This window comes from Euphorbia lathyris, chromosome 7, assembly GCF_963576675.1.
Source record: "Euphorbia lathyris chromosome 7, ddEupLath1.1, whole genome shotgun sequence".
In the NCBI taxonomy this organism is placed as follows: Eukaryota; Viridiplantae; Streptophyta; class Magnoliopsida; order Malpighiales; family Euphorbiaceae; genus Euphorbia; species Euphorbia lathyris.
The window spans coordinates 9,563,611-9,580,450 of NC_088916.1; the positions used below are offsets into that span (position 1 = coordinate 9,563,611).

The 16,840-nt window shown below is 33.8% G+C and overlaps 2 protein-coding genes across 5 annotated transcripts; one reads left to right on the top strand and one right to left on the bottom strand.

Annotated features, from left to right (window-relative positions):
• The first annotated feature begins 1,361 nt into the window (after nt 1–1,361).
• LOC136235434 (organic cation/carnitine transporter 7-like) lies at nt 1,362–6,456 on the top strand. 4 transcript variants are annotated; one of them, XM_066025103.1, is made up of 6 exons: nt 1,367–1,554; nt 1,667–1,938; nt 3,484–3,721; nt 4,641–5,154; nt 5,296–5,498; nt 6,174–6,456. In XM_066025103.1, the coding sequence occupies exons 2-6, from the start codon at nt 1,667–1,669 to the stop codon at nt 6,420–6,422; spliced, it is 1,476 nt and encodes a 491-aa protein (XP_065881175.1). In that variant the 5' UTR covers nt 1,367–1,554; the 3' UTR covers nt 6,423–6,456. The 4 variants fall into 4 exon arrangements, with proteins under 4 accessions (XP_065881173.1, XP_065881174.1, XP_065881175.1 ...); XM_066025101.1 differs by having other exon boundaries at nt 1,362–1,554; nt 5,296–6,317; XM_066025102.1 differs by having other exon boundaries at nt 1,362–1,554; nt 3,499–3,721; nt 5,296–6,317.
• Nucleotides 6,457–10,677: 4,221 nt separating this feature from the next.
• Nucleotides 10,678–12,261, bottom strand: LOC136235989 (berberine bridge enzyme-like 17). The gene has a single exon (XM_066026117.1). The coding sequence runs from the start codon at nt 12,259–12,261 to the stop codon at nt 10,678–10,680; it is 1,584 nt and encodes a 527-aa protein (XP_065882189.1).
• Nucleotides 12,262–16,840: the final 4,579 nt, after the last annotated feature.

The following is a 16,840-nucleotide window of genomic DNA, read 5'->3' on the forward strand; positions in this document are numbered from 1 at the left end:
TAAGTAAAATGATGTTGAACCAACACGTACATAAGTGTAGACTCTCTTGTAAAATCTCGAAGTTGATTTTTTTTGTTGAAAGCCGAAGCAACTTCCATTCACCACTCATGTATATCATCGTTTTCCCCTCTATTTTTCATTGATCGTTCCACGTGATCACACACAAAACATGGGCGGTGGACATACTGCTACTGTTGAGAAATAAACACATTGTCAAAACAAATTTAAAGAAAAACAGGCATAAGAAATTTGCTTTGCAGTTCAAACAACCACGAAACAGCGCAACAAACTGCGAAATAAATTTGTTTTGCAGTTAATGTAATTGCGAAACAACTTGTTTCACAATACTTATAATTAAATTAACATCGAACCCTATTCTCATAAATCCGAAACCTAAATGTGTTTCGTAGTTTACAATTTTGCGGAGTAAAATCATAAATTGCGAACCCAACGGGTTATATAAAACCTCCAAATTTTAGTCTCCAAGGTGTAAAACTGATTTTAAATACACAGAACTAAACTCTACAAAAGAATTTATGCATGTAAAATCAACAAATCACTTACATGAAGAGCTTGAGTCTTCGATTGATGTATGAAATTGAAGTTGGATTGCAAAGGATGAGGAGTGAAGTGAAATATAAATGGTGATAATATATATTAAATCTATTTCGAAAAATTAACTTTAATAGTGTAAACATGCCTACCAGTAGGAGTGTGCATCGGTTCAGTTTAAACCGCATACCGAACTAAACCGTTTGAATTCAGTTTTTTGATAGTTTGGTTCAGCGTCGGTTTTATTTTTAGGTGTATTTCGGTATTTGATTCGGTTCGGTTTGACAAAAAATATAAAAAACCTGCACCGAATTACACATATTTTACATTATTTTTTTATATATATATAAATATATTTGATTTTACAATGTTAATTTTTTTATTATTGTTTTTGAGATAATAAGCTAATATAAATATATTTGAAAAGTATTTCAAATTTTTTATTGTGGAAGGAAATTTAATACTGAAATATAGTAATTTTTATTTATTGTTTTTATTTTTTAACTAAATTCGGTTTGTTCGGTCGAATATTTCGGTTTTACATGCTATTCAGTTTGATATCGATATGAATTATTTTGATAATTTCAATATTCGATTTTTTTTATTCGATTTGGTTCGGTTTTGAACCGACGCATGCCTTACCTTCGGTTCAGCCAGTTTTGTAATTAAAACGTTTAAAATTCATCAATGCCTAGGCGAAAAAAAGAAGAACGAAACTTTATCCTTTATTGCGTGTGCGTGTAGGACTCCACAAAGATATATAACCTTTTTTGTACACTCGTAACTCAATCATTGGTTAATGGTTAACATCAACGGTTGCTTGGTCATCCGAATTTCCAATTTCCAACCCAAAGATTTTAATTTCTTTCATAATCACTAACAAAGGTTGAATCCTGAAACTTCAAAACTCTGTGTTTTAATGGCCTCCATCTGAGATTTTGTGAGTTGAATCTCGAAAAACCTGGGAAAAACTCGACAACTCAGTCATTCCGATTACTAAAGGTAAATCACTTCTCTTCAGTTTCTTATTTAATTTACATCTCTATTTTTCATTTGGATAATGTATTCTATTCTTCAAGATTCATGTTAAAATGTTCTTTTTGGGGGTTTTTAGATGGAATGTGAGAGCGCTGCTGCATATACCCTAGATGAAGCACTTGCTGCTGTTGGATTTGGGAAATTTCAAGGTTTCATACTTGTTTATGCTGGAATTGGGTGGTTTTCTGAAGCAATGGAGATTATGATTCTTTCTTTTGTTGGTCCTGCTGTTAAATTGCAATGGGGGCTTTCTTCAAGTGAAGAGAGCTTATTAAGCTCTGTTGTTTTTGCTGGTACTCTTATTGGTGCCTATTCATGGGGTCTTGTATCAGATAACTATGGCAGAAGGTAAACTTTATTTACATTTTTCTTGTTTTAGTTATGAAGCAAAATAAGGTCAGAATGTTCAATTTTAAATGCATTTCCTTCTATTGGTTAGGAGCTACTTTTCCTTAATTAGGGGCTTAGTTGTTAAAGGCGCACCTAAGGCTCCAAGCTCACAATTAGGGGACTTCGAAAGCTGTGGAGACAGGGGCCCCCCTTCTCCGCCCCTGCTCACAGGGCACTAGGTCTTGTGGCTTAGCACACCCAGAGGTGCGCGTTGTCGCCAAGGCTTGCCTGGCCATGGTTATAAGATGCGCCTCTGTATGTCACATGGCCGTTAGATTAGACACATCTAGTGCTCAAAATAAACAATTAGAAAAAAGAAAGACTTTGAAGAGATGCAAATATCCAATGGGAAAATGAATTTTGTAGATGAATATGATGAGGATGAATAAGATTAGATATTTGAAGAAGAATTTGATGAATGATGATTGATGAATTTGGGAACTTTCTAAGAGAAGTAGGTAGTAGTCAACCTGAGGAGTATTGTTATGATTTAGTATTTACAGCATTTTGATTTTGGAATTTATAATTTCTTATATTTTAAAATGGTTTTATGTATTTTTAATCTTTTAGTGCGCCTTGTGTCGCTCCTGCACCTTGTGCCAAGGCTCCAAGACCCCCTTGCTCATTAGCTCACCATACGCCTATGACTAATGGTATCAGTTTCAGGTGTTGTGTGCAGCGAAAAATAGTTGCAGGTGGAGAACTTAGCCCCTTTGAGGCTACTTCTCGACTTAAATCCAAAAATCGGATGTAAAATACCAAAACAAACACGTTGCCTTCTTTAGAATACGGGATTTAATGCATCTTAGAATTTAGGATTAAGAATATTGTCATGAATCATGATTTAGTATTTATTGCATTTTGATTTTAGAATTTAGAATTTCTTATATTTTAAAATGGTTTTATGTATTTTTAATCTTTTAGTGCGCTTTGTGTCGCTCAGGCGCGCACCTGCACCTTGTTCCAAGGCTCCAAGACCCCTTGCGCGTTAGTTCACCATATGCCTATGACTAATGGTATCAGTTTCAGGTGTTGTGTGCAGCGAAAAATAGTTACGGGGGAGAACTTAGCCCCTTTGAGGCGACTCAAATCCAAAAATCGGATGTAAAATACCAAAAGAAACACATTGTCTTCTTTAGAAAATCCTAGTGTAACTAGTGACAGTGGACAATTCTGTTGAAAGTTTAAACATATTCGAACATGAACTTCTCGATTTGGTCAATTCAAGTTTTCTTTACAGAAAAAGAAACGAACATCTTGAACTGTTCGCTTAGCTTAGCTTCCATTGTATCCATTTGAATTTGGTGCATTCATTGCAGGTGAATATGATTTGAAAGAAAGCACTGTCAAAAGGATTTATCTTTCAGTGTGCTTTATGTTTCTTTTTGTATAAAAATTTCATCTTTTAGGCTGTACTGCATACCTGCATATAATGTTTCGCCGTCTTTCTAATACTCGGTTTTCCCTTTTATGCTTCATAATCTACCTTCAAACACTTTTAAGGAGAGCTTTTTTAAGCATGACAGTGATTACTAGCGGAACTGGAGTAATTAGTGCATTCGCTCCGAACTATACATCATTAGTAGTTCTTCGCGGTTTGGTTGGTTTTGGGCTCGGTGGCGGACATGTATTCTTATCTTGGTTTCTCGAGTTTATTCCTACTTCACATAGAGGCAAATGGATGGTTATCTTTTCAACTTTCTGGACTCTTGGAACTATATTTGAAGCTGCACTAGCATGGGTATGTCTTATCACAAGTTTTATATTTCTTATTTCGTGTTTGTTGTTTCGAAGAAGAACGAACGGCTGCAATTTCTTTCTTTACTATTTTCTGATAATTGTTGTTACTTCCGTAAGGGATGTCATTTGATTCCGTGTGTCTTTGGTTATTTTATGAACATATAGTTCTGCATTGAGGGCGAGCCTTGGCGCAACGGTAAACGTTGTTGTCGTGTGACCAAGAGGTCACGGGTTCGAGTCTTCGGAGCGGCCTCTTGCCAAATAACTTGGCAGGGGAAGGCTTTGCCCCAGCCTTGTGGTGGGACCCCTCCCCGGACCCTCGCTCAGCGGGGACGCGTAGTGCGACCGGGCCGCCCTTTTTATAGTTCTGCATTCTTAGTCCTCTATGACGTTTTTGCGCCACATCAATCTATTTATTATCTTCTTTCGAGTGCTTATGTGTTTTCTTCTGAACGGAGAATTGAAATTTAAGGCGCATTTTCAGTTCCGGCTTCTAGTCCATTTGCGTATTTTAGAATCTTGTAGTTTTCTTTTCAATCCATTTAGAATCTTACCTAATTGCATAAGGTTTTGGGTTAGAAATGGTTTTTTCCGCATGATATCAGAGTCTCGAGTCTAGAATTTGAATCACAGCAACACGCTCTTACGAGGGAGTATTAAAGATAATAAATCTTACCTAAGCTTTTGAGTTCAACGAGTCTTTGATAAGTGTCAATGAGGATATACAGATGCTTGGATTTGTGTCCAATTAAAGTTACGTATGGACGCGTGCTGTGGTTGCTATTGCGTAATTGAGTCTTCAGATGGATCGAGTCAAGATCAAGCTGATCGGACTTCATTGTTAATACTGCACAAAAAACTATAAACCCAAGACTTCGAAACTGTTCTAAAATTCTGTGTTTGTTTCATGATAATCGCAGATTGTGATGCCGATACTGAATTGGAGATGGCTACTGGTGCTGTCTGCTATACCATCATTATCTTTACTACCATTATATGGTTTTGCACCGGAGTCTCCGAGATACTTATGCCAGAAAGGAATAACAATTCAAGCACAACAGATTATTGAGACGATGGCTTTAGTGAACAAAAGAGAATTACCTCTTGGCATGCTCGATTCTTACGAAACAGCCACTACGAACGAAGAATGTAGTTCTTCAGAGCATATGCATCTACTCTCTCCGGCTGAAGGAAAAACGTCTCAATTCAAATCACTCTTCTCAACATGTTCTATGCTTTTCTCACCAAAACTAATTCAAACAACTCTCCTCTTATGGATGGCATTCTTCGGAAATGTATTCTTGTATTATGGTATCATATTGCTCACCTCCCAATTAAGCATTTCTCAGAACAATTGTAGCTCCGGGTTGTTGCATTCGGTGAATCTCAAAGATGACAGTCTCTACGCATATCAGCTTATCACTAGTTTCGGAGGTCCTGCATCTACTTTCATACGCATTCTTCATTTTCAAACTTGTTTCCAATGGAATAATTTCCGCAAAAACGCTCGAACTTTTAAATCTTTCGAACATTTTTGTGTTAGCTAACGGTTATGACTTTGCGTTACTTATGCAGAGCTTCCTGGGCTGCTTTTATCAGCTATTACTGTCGATAGATTTGGGCGGAAACTTTCTATGGCAATGATGTTTATCTTAGCCGGCATCTGCCTCTTGCCACTAGTTTCTCGTCAATCCGGTATTTTAACGACAGGGTTGTTGTTCGGAAGTCGAATGTTCTCCGTCGGAACGTTTACTGTTGCCTCCATATATGCCCCGGAAGTAAGATCCTTGCCCTCTAATTTGAACCTATGTTGCATTGCACGGGAACCCTTTTTCATTAGTGTTTCAGCGTTTCATATCCGTTTCCATTACCATTTCCTAGTTAAATTTGGACATTGCTATTTACCGCTCCCAAATTACTTATCGCCGTCCCCATTTGAACAATTTTACCCTTTTCATAAAAAAAATTCAAAACTGAATTTGAGAGAATCGGCCAAATTATGCCTAGGCGGATGCAGAATCCGCCCGCCCAATGGCCAGGCGGGTTTCTGCATCCGCCTAGGCATAATTTGGCCGATTCAAAATCGTCAAATTTTTTGTGACGAAAAATACTAACTCGTTCAATTTTTTGTGACAAAAAAAATCAAAAGTGTCCAATTTTTGTGATGAAAAATACAAAATCGTTACAAAAAATACATTATTTTCATGTTTCCGACTCGAAATCATCCATTTCCGGGGTTCTCGGGTTGTCACACATCAATTATTTTCATAATTGTAATTATTGTTGTTCGAGTTTGTGATTTTGGAGAGAATTTTCAGTTTTTGATCAAAATTATGAGAATTGGCAAAAAAGTCCAAACGGAGGCGGTAACTAATAAAAAGGTGGCGGTATTTAATGATCCACTTTTATTAGAAATAACGTTCTCGGGTGTCCGTTTCTGTATTTTTTTGTAGCTATATCCAACATCAGTTAGATCAACCGGTGCCGGAGCAGCGAGTGCTATGGGGAGAATAGGTGGGATGATATGCCCTCTTGTAGCAGTTGCATTAGTGAGCAATTGCCATTTAAAGGAAGCTATTATTCTTTTCGAAGCTGTAATTGCTGTTGCGGTTATCTGCGTGCTGCTCTTTCCTTTCGAAACGAGCGGACGCGAATTGGATGAAACTCAAACTATCCCTGCATCACATGTAATTTCGTTGTAGATACAAAAGTAGCTTTTTTTTTTTTTTTTTTTTTTTTTTTTTTTTTTTCTATTGAATTTATAATCTGAAAATTAAGATCATAGAAATTGATTTGTTATGAATGAAATATATGTAAATACAATTTGAAAAGATTAATGTCTATAATATCAAAAGTTTATCTACTTTTTTAGTATGTTTTTGTTAAATGCGCGGGTTAAATGCACAGTTTGTTACTGAACTTTCATGGTTGTTTTAAAATGTTCATTTAACCTCAATTTATCTCTATAAAGTCATTTAATTTGAATTTTGTCTCAATTAAATTATCACTTCGGCATAAAGACACTGGAAAAATGACTTGTCTTCTACGTTGGCACTAGTCAACTTTCAATAATGACCGAAACGACTTGTGACCTCCACATATAAAATAGCAGCAATATATGTTTCACGTTTAAAAAAGGTATCAATTTAGGTTTCGATAATAGAACGTGACACATCATTTGTATTACTCCGTTAAATCAGAACTTAACGGAGTAATATAAATGATGTGTCACATTCCGTTATCGAAATCTAAATTGATATCTTTTTTTTTTTAACGTTAATTAATACTTTCTTCAAAAACCATAAACCTAAATAATAATTTAACACCATAATGATTTTGTTATAATGAAATTAATGTAGGAAAATAGGTGTAAAATGGAATTCACAAATTAATAATTTTTTGAATGGAATATTCATGAGAGTGGAGCTTAATACCACAAATAATTAGAGAATATTCTTAATCAGTCTTTCTCAACTGACTGAATCAACATAACATAAAATATAAGATAATATAATTATATAAAAAGCCACACCCTTCTAAATTGGCATAATAATTTATTTCTTTATTTCTTTTGAAAGGCAGAATTTATATAAATTGTTGAAAATGATAGGTGTATGTATGCATATACTGACAGAAATCCACAAACCAATACCAAACCCACTACATTTTAAATTAGAAATGGCCCACTTTCTTTCTTTAGTTCCTTTCATCCAAAAAGAGAAAATAAAATTGGAACATATAATATATAGGTACCGACACTATCCGATCCTACTGAAATTTCTCATACCCTGTATAAAAGAGTATGAGACAAATATGAACTCTAAAAATAAATATAGGACGGGTATGAGAATATCTCAGGTACCCGCTACCTGTCATATATTTGACTTTCATCCATTGATTTTAACTACTAAGCCAATTTATTTCTATTGATTAAGGCTGATTTAGAAATTTGGAATTTAGAATATTTGTTAAATTTGTAAATGAATTGTTTATGGATGGTTTATTAAATTTATCTTTGGTTAAATTTGTAATATTTTTTGTTTTATGTATTGATTCTTAACGGGTATGGATACCCTCGATTTAAATGGAAAAGTTATAAGATTCATGAAATATAACCGTTAGGGTAATGGGACGGGAACGAGTAATGAAAAAATAAATGGATAAGAGTTTGGAATTGGTACTGCCGTCGAGTACCATACGCGTTGTCATCCCTAGTAACATATGATAGGGGTAAATTACACCCATGGCCACTAAACTTTATCCATTTTAACATTGTGGCCACTGAACTTCAATTCCTAACGGTATGACCATTAAACTTTATACTGTTTAACACTGGTGGCCACTAAATTTTAACCAAGTCCTCAAAACGGCCGTTAACAACCTCAAAATGAAAATATTCAAGAATTAAAGTTGTTCAGAATGACATTTACCATGAAACCACATTTTTTATTTTCCAAAGTCACATTTTTTGGAGCCTTCTCTCTCTAAAAATTCACTTTCTCTCTCCTAACCAAACAACACCTAAATGACCTCAAAACAAAAAATTTCAATAATTAAAGTTCCTTAAAATATCATTAACTATTCAAAAAAATTATTTTCAGATCGTCGGTGGTCGTTTTGAGACGTTGAGTGGCCACCGGTGTTAAAGAGTGTAAAGTTGAGTGGCCATACTGTGAAGAATTGAAGTTCAGTGGTCATAATGTTAAATGGATAAAGATCAGTGGCCATGGGTGTAATTTACCCCATATGATAGTTATTAGTTATGCGATCGTTTATCACGGTAAGGTAAATGTATCAGAATATTTTTGTTTGTTTTGAGGTGTAACTACTAAGAAATGGGTAATTAGTATCGATGGTTACAAAAGTTTGGAAATATCTCCAAAAAGTCACAAAAGTTAGGAAAGACTGCAATTTGCTTCCCTGATATAAAATTATCCAATTATTGATTTCATAATCGAACCGATTATACATTAGCAACATTCAACATGTTGAGTGTTGAAAAAAAAACTATGTAGGACATAAATACGTTGTCCTAAGAAAAGAGAGGATGAATGCTTTGTTGATGCTTGAAAAAAGTTACCGGGCTCAACTCTAGCTTTTACTCTTGCCAACCTTGCGAAATTGTTCTTATGATACTTGCGCCCGTAAACTTGAGCTTCCCTGAAATGTGTTAAATTGCTCGGGTTTTTGCCGATATCAATATCCCTATAGTTGAGAAATGCCTCCCGTGGATTCCTCGACACATATGGATTCATTAATTGATACATTTTCCTTAATAAAACTAAAATTTGGTTATAAATGTTCATAAATCTATTATTCTTTATATGGTTTTCTACAAAACTAAAATTTGTTCATAAATGTTCTAATCGAGTCTGCTCGCAAGCTTTCGAGCCGAGCTTTGGCCTGCTCAAACTCGGCTCTTTTACGAATCGAGCCAGTAAATCGTGCTTATGAGTAGACCTAGGCATGGACCGGCGAGCCCGCCCGCCCGGCCTGGACCCAGGCCCATTTAGCCGGGCTTGGACACATGGAAATACTGTTAGGCCCGGCCCGGCCCAAGCCCGTATAAGCCCGCCAAAAACTGGACGGGCTTGAGCTTTACAATTTTTATATTGGGCAGACCCGGCCCGACCCGATATACTATATATATATAATATATATATTTATAGGGTTAATACACATATTTGCCCTTGTGTTTTCTCGGAAAAACAGATTTGCCCTTAAATCAAATAAACCCACAAAACTATCCCAGAATTTTCCATAAACCTGCAATTATACCCTAATCTGACGGAGCTGCTAAACGGCGATGACATCAAACCTTCTTATCTCCAGAAAAACTTCAGAAAAGAACAACCAATCACAAACAGAAAAAAAATATGCACATTCAATTTCGATTAAAAGCAAGTTAGAAGAACAGATTGGTCAAAATTCATTTTCATAAAAGCTCAATCAACCTAATAAAATGACGTCTAAACCTCCTAATTAATCCAAAAACAATAGCAATAGAAAACAATAAGAAACCAAATGAATTTTGATTGTCGTCATCCAATTTTTTGGAGACAAGAAGGTTTGATGTCATCACCGTTTAGCAGCTCCGTCAGATTAGGGTATAATTGCAGGTTTATGGAAAATTCAGGGACAGTTTTGTGGGTTTATTTGATTTAAGGGTAAATCTGTTTTTTCGCGAAAACACAGAGGCAAATATGTGTATTAACCTCATATTTATATAAATTATAATATATATTTATATAAATTATAATATATAATATATTTTTATAAACATAAATATAAATAATTTTTTTTCAAAAAAAACTTTGCTCTTATATATTTCAGAAAAAAAAGGTTGCTTGTTTAACTTATAATATATATATATTTATATGAATTATAATATATACATATTTATATAAATTATAATATATAATATATAAATATAAATTATAATATATAAAAATAAATTATAATATATTTTTTAATATAGAGATGGGCTTGGACGGGCGGGTTTAGGATTCATATCTTCGGCCCGAGCCCGATTAAATTTCTTGCGGGCTGGGCTGGACTGGGCTTGGGCTCACCAGACTTTATTAAAAGCCCGACAGACCCGGCCCAGCCCGACCCATGTCCAGGTCTACTTATGAGTGGCTCATTTACAAATCCAACTGAGTCGAGCCGATCTTTTATCGAGCCGACCACCGAGCCGCTCAGCTTATTTACAACCCTAATCAGGATGTCTTTATTTATTTTGATGTGTAACTATGGAGAAATGGATAATTAACACCAATGGTCATGAAAATTTACAAATGTCTCCAAAAGATAATAAAAGTTAGAAAAGGCTGCAATTTGCTTCCCTAATATAAAATTATTCAATTATTGATTTCATAACCGAACCGATTATACATTCGCAACATTCAACATGTTGAGTGTTGAAAAAAAAACTATATAGGACATAAATATGTTATCCTAAGAAAAAAGAGGAGGAATACTTTGTTGATGCTTGAAAAAGTTACCGGGATCAACTCTAGCTTTTACTCTTGCCAATCTTACGAAATTGTTCTTATGATACTTGCGCCCATAAACTTGAGCTTCCCTGAAACGTGTTAAATTGCTCGGGTTTTTACCGATATCAATATCCCTATAGTTGAGAAATGCCTCTCTTGGATTCCTCGACACATATGGAGTCATTAATTGATACATTTTCCTTAACAAGTTTACTCTTCTTTGTACCACGCCCTCTTCTTTCCACATACTTGCATACTCCATCAAGAACAAGTTTCCACCTCGATGAGGAAACGGAGTTTTCGTCTCGGAAATCTCACTCATCCTTCCTCCTAAGGGATTCATTTCCATCCAATCTACCTTATATTCAAGCATCCATTTCCACATCGAATTTATAACTGTTTTAGGAATAACATCTTTTACAAAATCAGACTTGAACCATCCCGAAACTTTTGATCCTTCTGGCCTTTGGATCAAAACATCAATGGATGATCCATTTGGGGATTCTGCCCAGAAAACTGTTGATTCAATCCAGCTCATTTCCTTGCAATCCTCCCTCACTAACCCTAATTTAGGAAAGCTTTTGTTCATCAATTCCACGAGTTTTTCACTTTTTCCGAGAAACATTCCAATGAATGATACCTCAACTATCCTTTCCCCTACTTTGCTACCATTCACAAGTATTGGCATTACTCTTATGTAAACATCTTTATCTAGTTTGGGGAAAATCTCTTGCCATTGGAAAACAGTATCTGTCACACTTTGATCTACGTTTCGTCTAACCCTAAAAACAGTGACAGTTTCAGGAACCCTAACCAAGTTAATATACCATTCAAGAACAACTCCAAAGCTAGCTGCACCTCCACCTCTGATTGCCCAAAACAAATCCTCACCCATGGATTGTCTATCAAGTATATTTCCATTAACATCAACAATTCTAGCATTAACGATATTATCAATAGACAACCCATATTTTCTCATCAGGTTTCCATAGCCCCCGCCTGAAAAATGCCCTCCAACTCCTACAGTTGGACACACACCAGCTGGAAATGCATGGGTTTTGCTTATCTTAGTAGCAATTGTATGGTAAAGCTCGCCTAGGGTTGCTCCTGATTGAACCCATCCAGAAAAAGAATCAGTATCAATATTGATTGCTCTCATATTAAACATGTCAAGGATCACAAATGGGACATCAGATATATATGAAAGGCCTTCAAAATCATGTCCACCGCTTCGAATCCTGATCTGCAAATCATTTGAATTGGCGCAGATAACAGTTGCTTGGACATGAGTTTCGTCTTTTGCAGCTATTAGGGCAAGGGGTTTAGGGGTTTCAGGGGTTAGAAACTTGCGAAATCTAATATAGGCTCTTAATTTGGATTCAAAAGATGAATTGTTATGTGTATAAGTGGTTTCAAGAATTGGGTTGGAGGAGTTGGTATAATTTGGAAGGCATTTCAAGAAGTTGGGGAAATCTGGATCACATGTTGCCATACCAATTGCAAATAAAAATATACTAACAAATAGTAAACTTGAAGTTTGAGCCATTTTAGTTAATTGTTTACTACTATACTTCCTTCCTTTGATATTTATAGCCCTAAAATAAGATCTTGCATTTCATACATTTGATATATTAGATGAAACTACAAATATTAATTACATTTCATAAACACACATTAATTTCATAAGTTTTCTAATCAATTCATATTAGTAGTTACACTGCTTTTAATTGTTATTAACGCCAGTAAGATTAATTCTTTATTAATTGAATTAATCTAATCTATTATATCTATCTATAATAGACATAATAAATATATAAAAGGTGAATCATTGAGGTCAACATTACTTGCTTAGATGTCAAAACATCGAGAGATTTGATTATCAAATTTGCTGACATGTCACACAGTCAAATCAACATTTCTATTAATTTTTTTTATCATTGGCTTCATTAACGTTCCAGTTTTTTCAAATTAATGTCCAATTGATTACTCTTTCGTAACATTTCAGTTTCTTCAGATTAATATCCAATCAATTACTCTTTCATAACGTTTCAATTTCTTCAAATTAATGTCCAATTAAGTACCACTCCATTGTAATTGTAAGCTAAAAGTTATTATTTAAACATTCAAACCCAATTGCAGTTTTGTGGTGTCTTTCATTCACAATACCAGTTTTACAAGCAAACAAAAAGGAAGAACAACAATGCGAAGAAGCAAATACTCCATCTACCGTTTCTAATTCTACATGATTCCATTCATTGTTGCTACTGATTCTACTACAATAGGGGGGGGGGGGGGGGAGAGGTCATCGTCAATCGACTAGCTGAATCCAATCTACTAACATATAATTTTCGAAACAAAAAAATTGTACAAACATGCAAACCATTAACATTTCAATTTTAATTTTCTGGCTTCTTCTTCCTCTTTTAATTTTCTTTCAACAATTCTCCAAAATTATTCATTCTTTTACTATTAATCTCCACAAACTTTCAATTTTCATATTTCCAATCAACTACTTTATAATTATAAACCAAAAAGTTGTTATTAAGCATTCAAATGGAGTGGTAGATAGAAATTTGAATTTCATTGTCAATTTTATCCTAATGGAACATGCATAGCAGTATGATATTTGACTTTGGTTTTTTACCTTTTGAAGTTTATTCATTGAGTTGAGGTCTCTTTGTCTTTCTAATTAACATAAAATTGCAGTCGTAATATTCTTAGTTATATTGATTTTTTAGTTTCGATCTAAACAATAATATAATTGAAAATTATGGATGGTTTCCTTTCTTGGTTCATATTTCCTTTTGTTTAGTTTATTTGAGATTCATTAGAGGTCCCTTTTCATCTTATTTAAATTCAATTTATAAAGGTTTTTAAAATTAGTTGAATTTCAAAACACATTTATCATTATATAATGTCAAAACGATATTATTTAGTCTCTCATTAGCCTTTTTCTCATTGTCTTCTTATTATTCATCTTATATAACTTTTTATTCTAGAAAAATAAAATGAATGAGGGTATATTTAATTTGGATAGTGTAGGTATATTTAATTTAGATAGCGTTTGTATGCATGTCCTATATATATCATGTCTTTACAATTTGGATACTGAAGTTGATTTAGCCTTTATTTTTTATTTTTTTATTTCATTTTATAGATTTTAAAGAAACTATGGCTAAATCAAAAAAAAAAAAAACTACGGTAAACCATCGTATATGAATTAAATATATCAATTAAGAGTACCGGTTCAATTTTTTTTTGCTTGCATATAAACAGAAGCTAACGAGTATATTTTATAAAAACATGAAAGTTAATGAACTGAATTTGTAATTGGTAGTTAAAAATTAAAATAAATAAGGGGATAGAACTCAATAAAGATGGGTAATTTTGTTATTAGATTATCAAAGGTATCAAGCAGATTCTCAGGAACTTCGAGTGTGTTCGTTTTCGGTATGTGTTCTGGGAGCAAAATCGGGTTGCTGATTTTATGGCTACCAGGGCTCATGCTCTTGAACCAGGTGTTATTCATCTTCTGTCCACGCCGGTTGATATTCGAAGGCTGCTGCTGGATGATCTCGTGGGAGTTGGCTTTCCTAGGGTGTTAATTTCTTTTCGTTTTTTGTTGTTTCCTTTCTATTTTATAAAAAAAATAAAGATGGGTAATTTTGTTATTAGATTATGATATACTATGCTTCTTTTTCATCATAAAAATAATAGTTTTTGAATGTCAATTCTGCGAGTTCTTATATTAAGTATCAGGTCTTTCATGTCATTCGGAGGACCCCTAATTCACATTTGGACACGTATATTATGACCTCATATAATAATTAAAATAGTGGAGTCTCTTATAATATACGTAGGTTCATGTTACACGTGTCAAAATATGTATGAGAGGTCTTCCAATTGACATGGAGAATCGGATGCTTCTAATAATATGCCCAATTCTGCATGCTTAACTTTTCGTTATATTTTATGATTTATGGTAGCATTTTTAGTTAACAAAACTTCCGCATTAATAAAAAAAATCAAAACAAGTTATTGTTATTTTCATAAAAAGTATAATGATAAACATATTTAATTGAAAAATTACTATGTAGATAAAAATTCATTATCAAATTTCTCCTCCTAATACTCTCTTTCTCTCTTCAAGATCTAATAGAAAAAAGAATGTGAATATGAACTTAAAATTTTTGCAAATATAGTTTAGTGTTGTTGAAGAAGAAGATCAGTATTTTTTTTCAATATTTTAAACTAACAATTATAAAATTAATTAAATCATATTATATAACCCGTGCAACGCGCTAGTCTTCGACTAGTACGTATAAAAAAAGATGAATTTTTTCAATGAAAATGAACTATATAGCATTTCTATAAAAGTGTTACATTAGCTAAATGCTGACGTGTCATTTTCATAAAATAACTATTTCTTTTAAAAACTTTTATGTCTTAAATATTATTTTCCACTCTCAAATTAATGATTTTCTTTAAATTATATTAATTAATGCCTTTACCTAACATATACCTTTTCATATTCCCTACGCATGTTTCTCTTTATATAATCTTAGTTAGATATTCGGAAGTTAAAAGGAAGTTAAAAACTCGCGCAGCATTGCTCCGTCAGGCTTTCACCCATTGCGAAAAATTCCCCACTTAATGCATTAACATCTCTTCTCATCTTCTCCCTGCATGTTTTTCTTTATATAATTTTAAGGGAAAAGAACAAAAATAAACATTGTGGGTTGTGTCATTTTCAAATATAAACTATCCGATGTAAAAGTTGACAAACAGGTATCTTAAAGTTGATTCCTTTAGTAAACGGAGTTCAAATTGACTAACAGTGTTATAAAAAGTCAAAAGTCAAAGGAAAAATAGTTAATTTTGTCTATATATTTATTTATTTTATAAATTAACCCCCTTATTATCTAATTATCACAAACAAACTACAAAACAAAAATAAAAATTCAAACTCACCATCTATCTTCTCTCCGTCTTCAATCTCTCTCTCCTTCACGTCTCTCTTCAAATGCTCTCCAATCTAATCAGCTCACCAGTGCAATCCCACTTAATGCTCTCCAATCTAATGAGCCTATACTTAAGTTTCAATAGATTCTTCGGGTCAATTCCCACGAACAGAAGACGACGGAAAGAAGAACGCATCATCCATTGGAATGGATGGTTAGAGAGCAGGTGTACCACTTGCATGGCAGAGCAAGGTTTAGTGCTTCCTATGTAGTACAAGTAGAGAAGCTTAAACTGAGTTATTTATATAAGAAATTCTACTGACCATGAAATTACACTAATGCCATTTTCCATACTATAGTATTGTTCTTAATATATCTCTTGCCTTTTCCATATTTACGAATCTTCGTATTTATAATGTGCGTTTAACAAAGATTTTAATTTGAATAGTTTTCATTTGTTGTTTCAATCATAATTAATAAACTTTTTTCACCTTCTCATTTAAAAGGTAGAAAAGTTAAATAAGGAAAAATATAGAAAACAAGGGGTGAAATGCAGTGGTTTTAAAAAGAAGCTAAAAAAAACCTATAGGTTTTTGGAAAAAAGACGATGAGTTTGAATTTTTATTTTTGTTTTGGAGTTTGCTTGTGATAATTAGATAATAAATGGGTTAATTTATAAAATAAATAAATATAAAGACAAAATTAACTCTTTTCCTTTTTCCTTTTTCCTTTTGAATTTTTTTAACACTATTAGTCAATTTGGACTGTGTTTGCTAACAGAATCAACCTTAATGTACTTGTTTGCCAATTTTTAAATCACATAGTTTTTTTTTATCTTAATGGAGGGGACGATACCCCGGAGCACAACAAAAAACAAGCTAAGTGATACTAGTCATCCTAGGAAGACAAGTACCACAAATATCAGAAAATAAGATATCCAGGATGCCTGCAGGGGGCACCTCACACTCGTGAAGACCCATGGGTAAACTTCCTGTGTAATTCGCCATCCAGTTCGCGACACGGTTACCTTCGCGGAGAACATGAATCAACCTAACCTCTTCCAAATCCTGTCTTAACAATCTTTGACACTCATCAATCATCCAAAAGAACATATGCCTATGATCCTTACCATTCTTCACCAAATCCACAACCACAAGCGAGTCT